This window comes from Acinonyx jubatus, chromosome C2 (assembly GCF_027475565.1).
Source record: "Acinonyx jubatus isolate Ajub_Pintada_27869175 chromosome C2, VMU_Ajub_asm_v1.0, whole genome shotgun sequence".
Classification (NCBI taxonomy): Eukaryota; Metazoa; Chordata; class Mammalia; order Carnivora; family Felidae; genus Acinonyx; species Acinonyx jubatus.
In genome coordinates, this window is record NC_069384.1 from 94,285,190 (window position 1) to 94,300,048 (window position 14,859).

Genomic DNA, 14,859 nt, shown 5'->3' on the forward strand with positions numbered 1-14,859 from the left:
AGATTCCATTAGGTTTTTAAACTCATATTTTAAAGCAAATGTAGCACTGAATTTAAAATTAAGATAAAACAGACCAGTTGAAATGCTCTAAATTAGAAATCTAAAGATGGCATAATACAGAACCCTAAATATAAATGCTTTAATTTTTATTTATCTATTCTGTTAGGAGTAACCAAAGCAGAAAGTTTCTGTTAACAATATCTTAACCTGAAATATCTTCAGAAGCTTTCATGAAACTACAACTCGATATACCTTAAATTTAAGCATATTAATGTTGCCGAGGAATTAAAAGAACCAAGAGACCATATTAATAGTGATTAATCTTCCTCCATGCTCTAGTTTAGTAACATTTATTATACTGGGGGAGAAGTGGTATCAAACCCCCACCAGCAAATTTTAAAGAGTGAATATGAGCATGAAATATAGTGAAAAGTTAGGAAATTATTACTTTATCTGGAAAGTGTGCTATAGACCCATGATCGATTTGGAGATGGGACTCTGGAACCAAGACCTGCTACAATGGCAAGTCTTCCAAAAATGCAGACCGGACAAAGAACATAGCTGCCTCTCCAACAGCTGTGTAAAGGCAGCCTACCCTGGCTTTGGTCCATCCACCACTGGAACTCCAGCAAAATATTCTCAGCTGAACCCAAACCTAAATTTTTCACTAGAGTTTCAAGGCTCTACCTACTTCCTTATATTTGTCCATCTTCCTATATATATTACACGGCCCCCAATCAACTCTGTATACAAACACTCACACACTGTTTAATTTTTCCTTCTCACCAGGTTGCATGAAGAGTCACAGAGCTGAAAGTTTAGAACTCTTTCATTTAATTCAAAGGAAAACATTTACTACTTTTCTCTCTAAAGTCATGGATATGGGCAGAAACCACAAATGAAAATGAGTAGTATCCACAAGCAATAATACATTACACTGGATATCAAAGGCAATAACTACTGACTGTTTATAAGTGTGTATATATACAAACTTTCAATTCCTCTCACTAATGGGAACCATCAGCTTGGACATTCAAAAGAAAATCCCTAACAATTTCTAACTACACAAGCTCAAGTATTCAGAGATGAAGCATCTTGTTACTTTCAAATGGTACACCAAAAAAATAAAAATAAAACAAGCATGTTTCTTATGTATATACACCTCTGCCTATGTGTGAACACATACAGATGCAGACATATAGGAAACATAGAAAATGTTAATAATTAGTGAATGGAGGCAAAAGATATCTTTGTATCTTTGTTTTCAATGTTTCAACTTCTCCACAAGCTTGAAAATTTCAAAAATTAAAAACCAGGATGAAACATGACTTAAAATTAACTTAATTTTCTCTTCAAACATGCAACAGGCACTTATGTCAGTAACTTGTAACTAAGAACTGCCTGATTGTGATCTGGCAAAAGTAGAGTTTAGGCAGTTGCTAAGATATACTAAATTAGACTGAAGAATGGAAAGGAAATCAAACGGACTAAAAGTTCTATTTCTGATTTCTTTTCACTTGTGCCACTGTACCATAAATAACTCTATTCTCAAAAATATGAAGTATATATACACACTCACTATCTTCTCCTGGACAGGGCATTCCAGGACGTTCTGGTACACAAGGGAAGACTGAAAGAAAATAAACTAAAATTAATACAGCATATTTAAAACACACAAATTACATAGAATGCCAAATTCTAATATCAAAAACGACCCAAATTTCAACCTTACCCTCTCTTGACATAAGATACGTAGCATATGGTCAATATTTTTTCAAGGGATCCATTTTACCAAGGCTAAATGAAGAAGTTTTTATGAAAGTGAACATCCAAAAACAAATGCATTAGAAGCTCAAATTATTCATTCTACTCCCTGTTAACATTACTAATTGATTCCTTTGTCCTTAGAGAAATTAACTATTTCCTTAAATCTCTGTTGTAAAGGTTGCTACAATGAAGAATTAAAATTAAATTACAAAAATGTATACAAATATGAACATAAACCATTACAGTTTTTAAAAGATGTATACTAAATTTAAGAATAAGTTCACAAGATTAACATGTACCCAAATCCAACAAAATATAAGTTTTATCTTATAAACTGTAAATTTATAAACATGATAATTCAGGCCATTTTTATAAAGAGACAGAATATAAAGACATAGTATATTTATGAACTAGACAACCAGCTGTAGTCTGTGATGTACAGAAGGACATGGCTTAATAAAGAATATAGAGTATGGGAAGCACAGTTGCTAACATATTCTTAAAAGTTGAAATATAAGCCAACTTCTAAAAACAGATATGTGATATAGGGTAAAAATAACAAAAGTGGGGTGCCTGGGTGGCTCAGTTGGCTAAGCGTCTGACTCTTGATTTCGGCTCAGGTCATGATCTCACGGTCATGAGATCGAACCCTGTGTCGGACTCTGTGCTGCATGTGGAGCCTGCTTAAGATTCTCTCTCCCCCTCTCTCACTGCCCCTCCCCTGCTTGTGCGTGCTCTCTCTTTCAGAAAACAAAACAAAACTTAAACTATTTAATACTATTGATCAGTCACTTTTTTAAACACTCACTGCAGTTTTATTCTAAAAAGAGATGACCCCCAAAATGGATGACTTACTAAAATTCTGCTAGGATCTCAACAAATTAGACTATGGATCCCTTTGGAAGTCACTATGTCAAATTCTGAAGACAGAAGAATATCAAACTACTCACTTTTGAAAAACACACTGTAAAGAAAAGTATATGGGAATAATAACAAGGTGTTGACTCATTATACTTATGGGAGATTCATGTTTGTTTTGAGTTCTAAAGAGTTCCCTAGGTCTGGTCTCCAAAAGCTCCTAAAAATGTTTCATGAAATATTGCCAACGAATTGCAATTAAATGTGCCATATTAAGTGGGTTCTACAGTACATAAAAAATTTGAGGGGTAGCACAGAAGAATGAAAAGAACATAGATTTGGAACCAGAAGACCTAGATTCTATAACCCGGTCTACAGTGCACCAGTTACATGATGGCTGAGTTTCGTCTCTTCTTCTGTACCGCAATCCGACTTTCAGGCTTGCAGAAAACTACGTAATCTCTATAACTATGTAAATAGTTTCACTGTTAACCTTCAAATAAAAGAAAGGACATTTAAGATACCTTCTCTTTGGAGATCATTATTGGCACACGTTACAAAACTGCAAGGGAATGACTTAGGAGAATTCCAGTGGGCACTCAATTTTAAATTGTATCCTACACTTTGCTGCGAAAACCTGAGAGATATTCAGTGTAATATCCAAGAAGGCAAACCCAAATAACAAATTTCCCAAGATTATAAGGTGATTTTATTTTCTCTAGCATTTGAGAGACTAAATCTGAACAATTACATAGCAATGAGGGATAGAGATTAAGCAAATGACATCATGATGATGTTTTAAAATGGACAAGAATACAGGGTTATTTAAAAAAAAAGTACAGCTCTAGAAGAGTAAGAAATGACTACTCCTTTACCATGAATCAGGAGTTCAGAATCCTTGTTTAGCTCATAAAGCCTAAAGGCTTCTTCTAACTCCAACTGAGATGATACTGTACACGGGTCTCCTAAAAAATATAAAAAGTAAAGTAAAGCAAAGCTCACTTTTTAAATCCTCTAAAATGTGATGTTTAGTAAACAATTTCCATTACATAAAATCTTGAGCAAAAACATAATTTCCATTACATAAAATCTTGAGGAAAAACAATTACATATATACATAAAGTAATATTTGACAAGGACAAGTCTTTAGATACTTAAAATTTTAGCCAATTCTATTCTCTAAAGTAGCTACATAACTTCCATTTCTATTTCCCAAAAATATTACATGAAATTCATAGACACCAAATTTGATACATATAAGCCATTTAATTCTCCATAACATATAAAGTATATGCAAAATATAGCAAACACAATCTACCCCGACCACATTTGGATTGTCACTACAGTATGACTAACTGCCAGGGACAAGTTTTCTGTTACCCATCTCTCTAGAGGAGGAAGTGAAAGTGGGTTCACTGCCACAATATGGTCGGTTAGAGGTCGCCATATAATCATTCTGCCAAATTTTTCCTTCACCTGAGAGCCTGCTCAAGAGGCTCACAGAAAGGAAGCACAGCTACTAAGAAGTACTCTGGACTGAACAGCAGTCCAATCTGAGTTGCTTTTAAATGTAAACGCATCATTTTAGTAAATGGACACACAGAAAGACTAAGGAAGAAACACCTTCCTAGTCAACCAGCCAAAGAACTGAGTCACCCTGGCAAAGACTGAGATGGCACATCTCCCTGAATGATGGCATTCCTCAATGAAAAAGTAATTAGATCCCAGTTGGGGCCCGAGCTGGGTCCTCCACACTGCAATGCTTCTGCTCATTCCTGTGGTCACACCAAATGTTACCACACACAAGATGCCACCGGCCCTATCCAAACCTCAGTCACTCTCAGTAGAGAACTATGTCTATTACTCACGAGAGAAAAATGAAGCCATCTCCTTTCCTCCAGTCTCAAAGAAATGAATGCCTCTGTACCTTTCTCCAACTTGGCGATTCCCTTACTGAATCTCTTCCTTTTACCTTCCTCTGGGCCTTATCCCATTAGCCCTTTCAGTTCCATTTGCATTTTTTCTTTCCTTCCACTAGCTCTTCTCAGGCACAGGCATGTTTGAGTCTCTCAACAATCTCCCTCACACTCGGGTTGCCATTCCATTGTAGCCACACCCTCAAGAGCAAACCCTAGAGTGAAACTGGAGGGGGTGGGTGAGAAGAAGGGGAAAAATATAGAGTAGGGCTTTTGATCTTTGACTTCTTACTTTTCTTTTGTACTTTTTAAATCACAGGTTTACAATATTTTAGATTTATTAGAAACAACTTTTTAAAATTTATTTATTTTGAGAGAGGGAGAGAGCGAAAGCCAGAGAGCGAGAGAGCGAGCACATGCGCACGCAAGCAGGAGAGGGACAGAGAGAGGGGGAGAATCCCAAGCAGGCTCTGCATTGTCAGCACAGAGTCTGACGCAGGACTCCACCTCACAGGCTGTGAGATCATGACTGCGCCGAAATCAAGACTCAGATGCTTAACCGACTGAGCCACCCAGGCACCTCTGTAAGTAACTTTTCTTGAGGTGCCTGCTGACTCAGTCAGTTAAGCGTCCGACTTCAGCTCAGGTCATGATCTTGTGGTTCAGGAATTCGAGCCCCGGGTCAGGCTCTGTGCTGACAGCTGAGAGCCTGGAACCTGCTTCAGATTCTGTGTCTCCCTCTCTCTGCCCCTCCCACCGCTTGTGCTCGCTCTCTCTCTCTCAAAAATAAACATTAAAAAAATTTTTAGAAATAACTTCTCTTAATATTCAGAGTGACCCCACCCTGCTTTCTCCATGTTCCTGTCCTCCATGAATTTCTCAAAATTCTGCTATCAGGTTTTAGTCCAAACACTCTACTAAAACTGCTATATCCAAGGTCATGAAAAGAGCTGCTAAAACCAATAGCATCTTTTCTGTCTTTATTCTAATTGATCTCTCTATAGCATCTAACAAAGTTCCCTACTAACCATCTATAGGATAGAACTGCATCTAGGTTTCTAAAAACACCACTCCCCTGGTTTACCAACTCTATTTTAACTTTTCATTTTGGAAATCTTCAAACATGTTACCAAATTTTGCTTCCCCCTACATACCCACTCACTTATTCCCTTCCACCATGGCATTGTGAACAAATCCTTATAAGTCTAGATTAAAATTCCTTAATATGATCACAATATCTATAAAAACTAACAAAAATTCACAATAAAATATCCAAACATGACCGTATGCAAAAGAATAAAGTTGAGCTTCTATCTTACACCATTAACAAAAATTGACTCAAACCTGATCAAAGACTGAAATGCAAGAGTGAAAAGTACAAAACTCATGGAAGAAAACATAGGGAGAAAGCTTTATGACACTGGATTTGGCAATGATTTCTTGGCTATGACACCAAAAGCAAGGCAAGGAAAAAACAAATGACCATTTCTCCAAAGAAGATACAGAAATGGTCAATGAGCACATGAAAAGATGTTCAGTATCACTCATCATTAAGAAAATCAACAAGACACCACCTCATTGTGATGAGGTTACACAGAGAGGGAGAACCAACTAGGCCAGTATCCCAGATGAGCCTCTATGTCACTCCAGACCCAGCTGCCATATGACTGCCACTGCATGAGAGACCTCATGTGAGACTAGCACAGCCAGTCAACTGAGACCAGTGTGAGAGATTACAAAATAAAGTGGTGGGACTGGGGCGCCTGGTGGCTCAGTCAGTTAAGCATGTGACTCCTGATTTCTGCTTAGGTAACAATGTCACAGTTCCTGGGTTCGAGCCCTGTGTCGGGCTCCGTGCTGGGCATGTAGCCTGCTTAAGATTCTTTCTCTTTCTTTCTCTCTCTCTCTCACAAAAAAAAAAAAAAAAAAAAAAAAAAAAAAAAAAATCACTAAAAAAAAAATAAAGTGGTGGGTTTTTTAAAGCTACTAGGCTTTGAAGTGATTTGTTATGTAACAAACACCTTACTACCATCTTTCAATTTGAATCCTGAAATCCTGTGAATCTTACAAGACCCAGGACAAATAAATGCCACCTCTTCTGAACAGCCTTACCTAAAGGGGATAATATTTCACATTTTATGAAAAGCCTAAAGATAACCTAATTTTTAATAATTATCTTATTGAGATACAATTCACATAGCATTCAATTTACCTATTTGAAGTGTATAATGGTCGTCTGTTCACAGAGCTGTCAACTCTTGATACAATCAATTTTAGAACATTTTCATTGTCTCCTCAAAAAAGCTCCTTTCCCATTAGCAGTCAGTCCCCATTCCCCCCCCCGCCCCCAACCCTCTCCTCCTACTGCCAGACCTAGGCAACCACTAATCTATTTTCAGTATCTAAGATTTGCCTTTTCAGGACATTTCATAAATGGAATCACATAATACGTGGTCTTTTATGTCTGTCTTTGTTCACTTGGAATGTTTTCAAGGTTCATCCATGTTGTAACATGTATCAGTACTTCAGTCCTTTTTTATTAGTGAATAGTAAATATTCTTGAAATGAATTTTTTCCTATGTTTGAATAACTTCTCATGATACTTCTCATGATAATTGATTGGTTTAAAGTGTGCCCATTTAAAATTTTGACAATTATTCCAAAATTTGGGATGACAGTAACTCCAAAAAGGTTATCATAAATGCAGTCAACTAAGTGTATCTATCCTAAGATCCTACAAGTAATCATTAAATTTTAAGTATCTTCTAATCTGACAGGTGAAAATGTCTTCTTTTAAAATCTTTGTTTCGTTAATTGTTAGTAATTTCTGAGTTTTGTCATTTATAAATTTTTTTAATGTTTATTTAATTTTGAGAGAGAGAGAGAGACAGAGTGTGAGTGTGGGGGGGAGGGGGGAAGGGGGCAGAAAAAGATGGAGACACAGAATCCAAAGCAGGCTCCAGGCTCTGAGCTTTTAGCACAGAGCCCAACATGGGCCCGAACTAAAGAGCCAGTGAGATCATGACCTGAGGCAAAGTCGGACACTTAAAAGACTGAGCCACCCAGGCACCCCCTGTTTTTTTTGTCATTCATGAATTAGCTATCTAGACCCCCTTAAGTAGATTTTTCATCTATTTCTTTTTGACCTAATTATTTATATTAGAGATAACAATCCTCTGTAAATGTTACAAACATTTTCTGTCAGTTGTTACTACTCTTATATATGTGATTATGGTATTTTTTGACATACAAAATTAGGAAAAATCTTCCCTCTTTACATTTCCTTTGCCAGAATTTTCCTGTTTATTTTCCCAGATAAAATTGTCAGTTTTAAAAACATCCTATTAGAAATTTTTTTGGGGGTGGGGCGCCTGGGTGGCTCAGTCGGTTGGGCGGCCGACTTTGGCTCAGGTCATGATCTCGTGGTCCGTGAGTTCGAGCCCCACATCGGGCTCTGTGCTGACAGCTCAGAGCCTGGAGCCTGTTTCGGATTCTGTGTCTCCCTCTCTCTGACCCTCCCCCGTTCATGCTGTCTCTCTCTGTCTCAAAAAGAAATAAACGTTAAAAAAAAAAAAGGAAATGAAAAAAAAAGAATAGAAATTTCTGGGGGGGTCATGCTCTTTACAGATTCATCTGTAGGGAGCTCTCGTTTTACATGACGCTTCTTCCTCACCCCATTCATCCACAGTTTTGCTTATGGCATCCAGTTGTTTCTGTTTCAGTTTTCTTTATATGGTTTCTACACATTTCTTTAAAGTTTATTCCTAGACTGAACCTTCAGTCGGTTAAGCGTCCCACTGTGGCTTAGGTCATGATCTCACAGTTCATGGGTTTGACACCCACGTCCGTGCTGGCAGCTCAGAGCCTAGAGGCTTCTTCAGGTTCAAATAAATACACATTTAAAAAAAAAAAAATGAAAGTTTATTCCTAGATTTAAAAACAAAATTTACGTTGTGACTACGGATGAAATCTTTTCTTCCAATACCCTTTCTGGTTTGAGTATTATCTACATAAAAGAAAGATCGGTGCTCTCATTTGCTCACTTTATAACTCGGTGTTATAGGTGTCTTCAAGTGGCTAGATGAAAAACAGCGAGGTCAAAATGACCCAACCATGTTACACAGATAAACCATTTTTGGATCAGCGCTCAATATACTGACAATAACAAGTACTGGTGAGGATGCAGAGAAACTGGGATCAATCCTCATATGCTACTGGTGGGAATGTAAAATGGTGCTGCCACTTCAGCCAACACAATGGGGGCTCCTTAAAAGATGGAACACAGTTATCAGATGACTTAGCAGTTCCAGTCTTGGTAGGTATCAAAGAGAAATGAAAACCTATGTCCACACAAGAAGTTGAAACCAAATGTTCACTCCAGTTATAACAGCCAAAAAGTGAAAAAAAACCCCAAATGTCCATCAAAATTGAGTAAGTATGGCTATGACATGTCTAAATTAGGCAAGTGTATAGAAACACGAAGCGGATCAGTAGTTACCTTGATCTAAGGGCTGTGGAGGGTAAAGAACCTAGAGGGAAATAGGTAGTGAATGTTAATGACCACGGGGTTTATGTTTTGGGTGACAAAATGTTTTGAAATTGATCACAGTGATGGTTGCACAACGCTGTGAATATACTAAAAACCACTGAATTATACACTTTAAGTAATAAATTATATCTCAGTGCGACTGTTTTAGAAAAAAATGTTTACTGCAGCATTTTTATAAAAGTGAGTCTGATAACAAAGTAACAGTCTAGTCCAAAAACAAAATCTGTCTTTGCTTGCCTCAAAGAAATAAACACACAGACTCACTTTTTTAGTACGCAAATTTCTCCCATTTTGCCACATTTATGAAAGTGAAAGGCAATATAATTACATTTCATTTTTGACATTGCTTTAAAAAAACTTTTGTTTCTACAGAAGTAGATTTAAGTGTAAGCCAAAAATAAAAAAGCAGTATAAAAATAATGAGAATTTCACACATCAATAAGTGTGTAAATTATTCTTTCAGTTAGACAAAGTTGTAATTTAATTACAACTCCCCAGGTGAGGAAACTAAATACATTTTAAATACATTTAAGCTCACCTCAGATTGTGTTTAAACAATAAGAAATATATGTATGTCATTCGTATGTATATAGATGTGTGTATATATATTTATCTCTCTCTACAGAGGGCCATTACCTATATTGTGAGGATGATGGGAAAACTAAAGATCATATTTTTAAAGTTAACTCATAGTACGCTTGGTCCATTATACATGTGACTTTTATTATTGCACTTTGATTAAATGCCATGAATGGAATTAACTATTGTTAAAAGTATCATTATAACCAGGGGTGCCTGGGCATCTCGGTCAGTTGGGCGTCTAACTCTTGATTTTGGCTTAGGTCACGATCTCAGGGTTGTGCGACTGAGCCCCGTCATTGGGCTCTGCGCTGGCCATGGAGCCTGCCTGAGATTCTCTCTCCCTCTCCCTTTGTCCCTTCTACTCTTGTACATGCTCTCTCTAAAAAACAAAAAATTAAAAATTAAAATAAAGAATCATTAGAACCATATTTTAAAAAATCAATCTTTTCCTTCTGCTAGACATTGTCTTTTTGCCAGACGGATACCTGCCTGCTGTTTGTTGAAACCTAGACCATGTAAAGTACCTGTATGCAGTATTTACCTAGAGATCGACACTTTTGAATAATCACAAGGAAGTGTGAAAATAGGAGTTAATTACTGATATTATGTATATCCAAATCTATTTTATTTTTATTGGACTGCATGTCTGTGGTTCAAGTATTACCTTTTTGGGCCAACTGTTTAATGCCTGATAAAGCAGGGCACATAACTCAGAAGCAAAACATTCCGTGAAGAATCATCATGAAAGAAAAGACGGGAGGAAAAGCTATTTCTGCAAGCCTACTCTATTACTAAAGTACATATTCATATCCTAAAACAGGCATACAGCCAGAATGAGATCTGCTCAGATCAATGAATTTCAAGGTAATAAAATCTGTATATTATAACCAGCAGATCAAGTCTTTTTTTCAATGCATCTACATGTTCTTTTCACCTAGAGAAAGAACCAAAGTAGGGCACTGGACCTCAAGTATTTAATAAATATGCAAGGTTCAATTATTTACAAAATAACCTGACAAGACGCAGAACTTAAAACATAGTTATGTTAGGTATCTCAGCATATGACTCAGTTCAGTGCCCCACACTTGAAAGAATCTACACAGCATAAAACCAAGGTTGGCCACCCTTAACATTTGCCTGAGATAGCATCACAACACTCCTCTCCCTGATGTTTGAGTCTGCCATAGATTTAGACTCATTTTGTTCCCACCGGACCTTCTTTCTGCTGCCATTCCACCTCTGGATACTGGGTTCAGAATACTACATACCACTTGTGAAAGTCCATGTATTCCCTGCTTTGAAGGGTTGCGTTGCTTAAAATATAGATTTGCAAAAATTTTTCAAGAATGCTACAGTGTTTAGGTGGTCATCCTTTCAATATTAGGCCCAATCACAACAGTAATGGATTTCTGGTTTCTTCCTTTTTTCTAGGAGGCAGAAATCAGTGGTTACAGAAGCATATGCCATCCCATCAAGCTGCCCATCTTCAACTTCCACTTCTGGAGACGATGAAGTAACAAGAACTGATTTAACCCTCTACCTAAAACACAAAAAAACTATACAAAACAAGTGAAAAAAAATGGTTCAAGATACTGGAAATAAGCAACAAAGGATCGGCTGTCACTTAAATGTATACCTGAACAAAACTCAAAAATATTTATAAAACTACAAATATATCCAATACCCAATAATGCAAAAGTCACATTGTCTAGGATCCAATAAAATATACCCAGGCATGTGAAGAAGCAGGAAAATATGACCTACAACAGGAGAAACATCCATCAACCGAAATTAACCCTGAATTGACAGATGAAAGAAATTTATAGAAATGGTTACTGAAAGTTAGTATAATTATATCCAATATATGCTCAAGAAGCTGGAGGTATTGGGCATGTTAAGTAAAGATGGAAGATATTTTAAAAGGCCCAAGCTGAACATTTAGAAATAAAAGCTACAACGTCTGAAATGAAAACTATACTAGATGGGATTAATGGCAGATTACACATTGCAGAAGAAAAAACTGGTGAACTTAAATACAAGCAATAAAACTACCCAAAATGAAATGCAGAGAAAAAGACTGGGAAAAAAAAAGAACAGAACATTAGTGAGCTTTATGACACCTTAAGAGGCCTAATATTCATGTTAACCACAGTCCCCTAAAGGGATGTGGTGACAGAAAAAAAATTTGAAAAGCTAATGGCCAAAATGTTTCCAAATTTGATGAAAACCATAAAAACCCACGGATCCAAGAAGCTCAATAAATCTTAAGACACAAAACATGAATAAAAGTGAACTAAGGCCCGTCGTTATCAAACTGCTTAAAACCAACAATAAAGAGAAAAATCTTAAAGGCAGCCCAAGAGACACATTACATAGAAAACAAAGGCCACTGACCACAGATTTGCATCAGAGACAATACAAGCTAGAAGACGGTGCACAAAATGCAAAAACAAATTTGCTAACCTGGAATTATTTGCTCAGCAAAACTATCTTTCAAAAACGAAGGTGACCCAAAGACAAATTCATAGTAGAAATTCGTAGGAACAGAAAGGCAAATTTATAGAGACAGAAAGTATAAGAAAGGCATGTGAGGAGGGGGAAAGTGGGGGGAGTTAATAGGTATAGAGTTTGTTTGGGATGATAAAAAAAAAATTCTGGAAGAGGGTGGTGGGGATGTTTACATAAAATTATGAATATGCTTAAGATCACTGAGTTGTACACTTAAAAAAAGGTTAAAATTTTATGTTAGGTATATTTTACCACAATAAAAAAAGAATTAAAAAAAAGAAGTACACTAGTTCTCTATGCGCATGAATAATGTGCATAGAGACAAGACAATGCCCAGTGAAAAAAGGCAGTTTCAGAACATGTGCTTCAGAATAATGCCATTTATATTAATTGAATAGCACATAAAAGCACTACTTTGTTATTTATATATATAGAATAGTGACAGAAGGCATATTAGTGGTTCCCTGGGGATGAAGGGATATGGGTGAGAAAAGTTTCATTATAAACTTAACCTATGGTAGTAGTTGTCCCTTAGAAAGGGAAGGAAGACAATGTAATCAGAGATGGACATGCCAACAAGAAGGCCAGACCTCACCATAGAACAAAGCACAAGTTTGGGAGTCCTGGTGCCTTATCAGGCTCATACGGCCACTCTTGCTTGCCTCACCTTTTAACTCATCTCCATCCTACCACTGCAAGGGATTTCTCCTATGTGGGCCCCCATTTGATCCCTCTGCCTGTCAGGCATCCATACAGCCTGCTATATAAGTGGCAGCAGCCAGAATTTACCAGGCAGAAGACCTAAAGCACAGAGCTGGGGCAGAGGCCAGAACTAAAAGAAATACTTGAGTACTTCTCTAAGTCATCTAGCTGTCTTCTGTGTGGAGTACTCTACCCCTGGGAGTGTAGGAAGACTTTCCAATGATGACCAGGCAGAGACAGTTTTTAAAAGGTATCAATTCACAGGGACACCTGGGTGGTTCAGCCGGTTAAGGGTCCGACTCTTGATTTCAGCCCAGGTCATGATCTCGTGGTTTGTGGGATCAAGCCCTGCATCGGGCTCTGGGCAGAAGCCCAGAGCGTGCTTGGAATTCTCTCTCTCTGCCTCTCCCCTGCATGTGCACATGCTCTCGAAAGAAAGAGAAAGAAAGAAAGAAAAGAAAGAAAAGAAAGAAAAGAAAGAAAAGAAAGAAAGAAAGAAAGAAAGAAAACAGTATCAATTTCCAGACCCTCAACTGCCATGTAAACTCGTCTCTAAAAATCATCAGCCCGAGAATCTGCCTGAGGTACAATACCTCACTTCATCTCTTTTTCAAATATTTCTTTTCCTACTTTATTTTAAAAAAATGGTATTTATAGACCATATAATCCAGCCATTCATTCCAGTTCTAGACATATGCCCATGAGAAAAGAAAATATATCTATACAAAGACTTATACATGATTGCCAAGAAGTTTTATTCGTAATAGCCCCAGACTGGAAACAACCTCAATGTCCATCAACAGAGGAACACATAAATAAACTGTGGTAGATCCACATAATGGAATACCACTCAGCAATAAAAAGAAATGAACTACTGATACACACAATACACATTATCAATAATTTTGCCAAATGAAAGAAGCCAGACCAGTCCCCGCCCCCACAAAAAAAGAGTACATACTGTATGATTCCATTCCTATAAAGCTCTAGAAAACGCAAACTAATCAACAGTGACAGCCAACAAATCAGTAGTTGCTTGGGATGGATGGGTAGGGGTGAGGAACTGCGAAGCATACAGAAACACTTGGGGGTAACGGATACGGTCTCCATCTCACTTGTGGTGATGGTTTCCTGAGTGTCAAAACTCATCAAATTGCACACTTTTAATATTAACGTGTACAATGTATTGTGTGTCAGGTATGCCTCAATAAAACCATTTTTTAAAGGTGAAAATAAAGACATGAAAAAGAGGAGAGAATAAATCAAAAGCAAACCTCTACTATAGGAAATGTTAAAAGAAGTTCTCTAAGCGAAAGGAAAATACCAATGACAAGGCAAGATCTGCTCAAGGAGTACGTAGATTTTTTTCTTATTGATGTCAATTTTCATTTTTTAATTTTCAGGTTTGGATCCATAATACTGCTACCTAGGTACCTGACATCACACTGAACATACATTCAGTCAGAAAGTTTTCTCCTCACTGTTCCTTCTGACATGTTTGCCACTTAATATACAGTGTCAATATACAATGTGGGGTGGTAGAGAAAAAGTATGAAGCTCCTAACACACCAGCTAAAAGAAAATCAGATGAAGGATGTTTGGAAAATACCAGGGCGCGTGGGTGGCTCAGTCAGTTGAGCATCCAACTTCAGCTCAGGTCATGATCTCGTGGTTTGCGGGTTCGAGCCCCTCACTGGGCTCTGTGCTAAAGGCTCAAAGCTTGGAGCCTATTTCAGATTCTGTTTCCCTCTCTCTCTGCCCCTTCCCTAATTGCACTCTCTCTCTCTCTCTCTCTCTCTCTCTCTCAAGAAATAAACACTAAATATTTTTTAAAAGATGTTTGTAAAATATCATATGAAATGTTTCCTTCCATCCTGAGTATGGTTTTGTTACATCTTGACATTCAATTGTCCACTCTATGAACACATCAGATTTAATCGTTTAACCTCGCAGATTCAGAAACACTCCACGTATACT

The 14,859-nt window shown here is 37.3% G+C and overlaps 1 protein-coding gene across 2 annotated transcripts in view; it reads right to left on the reverse strand.

The window, feature by feature from the left end:
- Positions 1-14,859, reverse strand: part of PRKCI (protein kinase C iota) — a 70,360-nt gene that overhangs the window by 31,827 nt on the left and 23,674 nt on the right. Inside the window, exons 1-3 of one of the 2 annotated variants that reach the window (XM_053221215.1) lie at positions 4,006-4,845; positions 3,501-3,590; positions 1,580-1,630 (exon numbers count right to left, since the gene is read on the reverse strand). In XM_053221215.1, the coding sequence (XP_053077190.1) occupies positions 1,580-1,630; positions 3,501-3,590; positions 4,006-4,072 (208 nt within the window). In that variant the 5' untranslated portion in view covers positions 4,073-4,845. Of the gene's footprint in view, positions 1-1,579; positions 1,631-3,500; positions 3,591-4,005; positions 4,846-14,859 lie in introns of those variants that run through there. The other variant, XM_015088551.3, reaches the window with a different exon arrangement.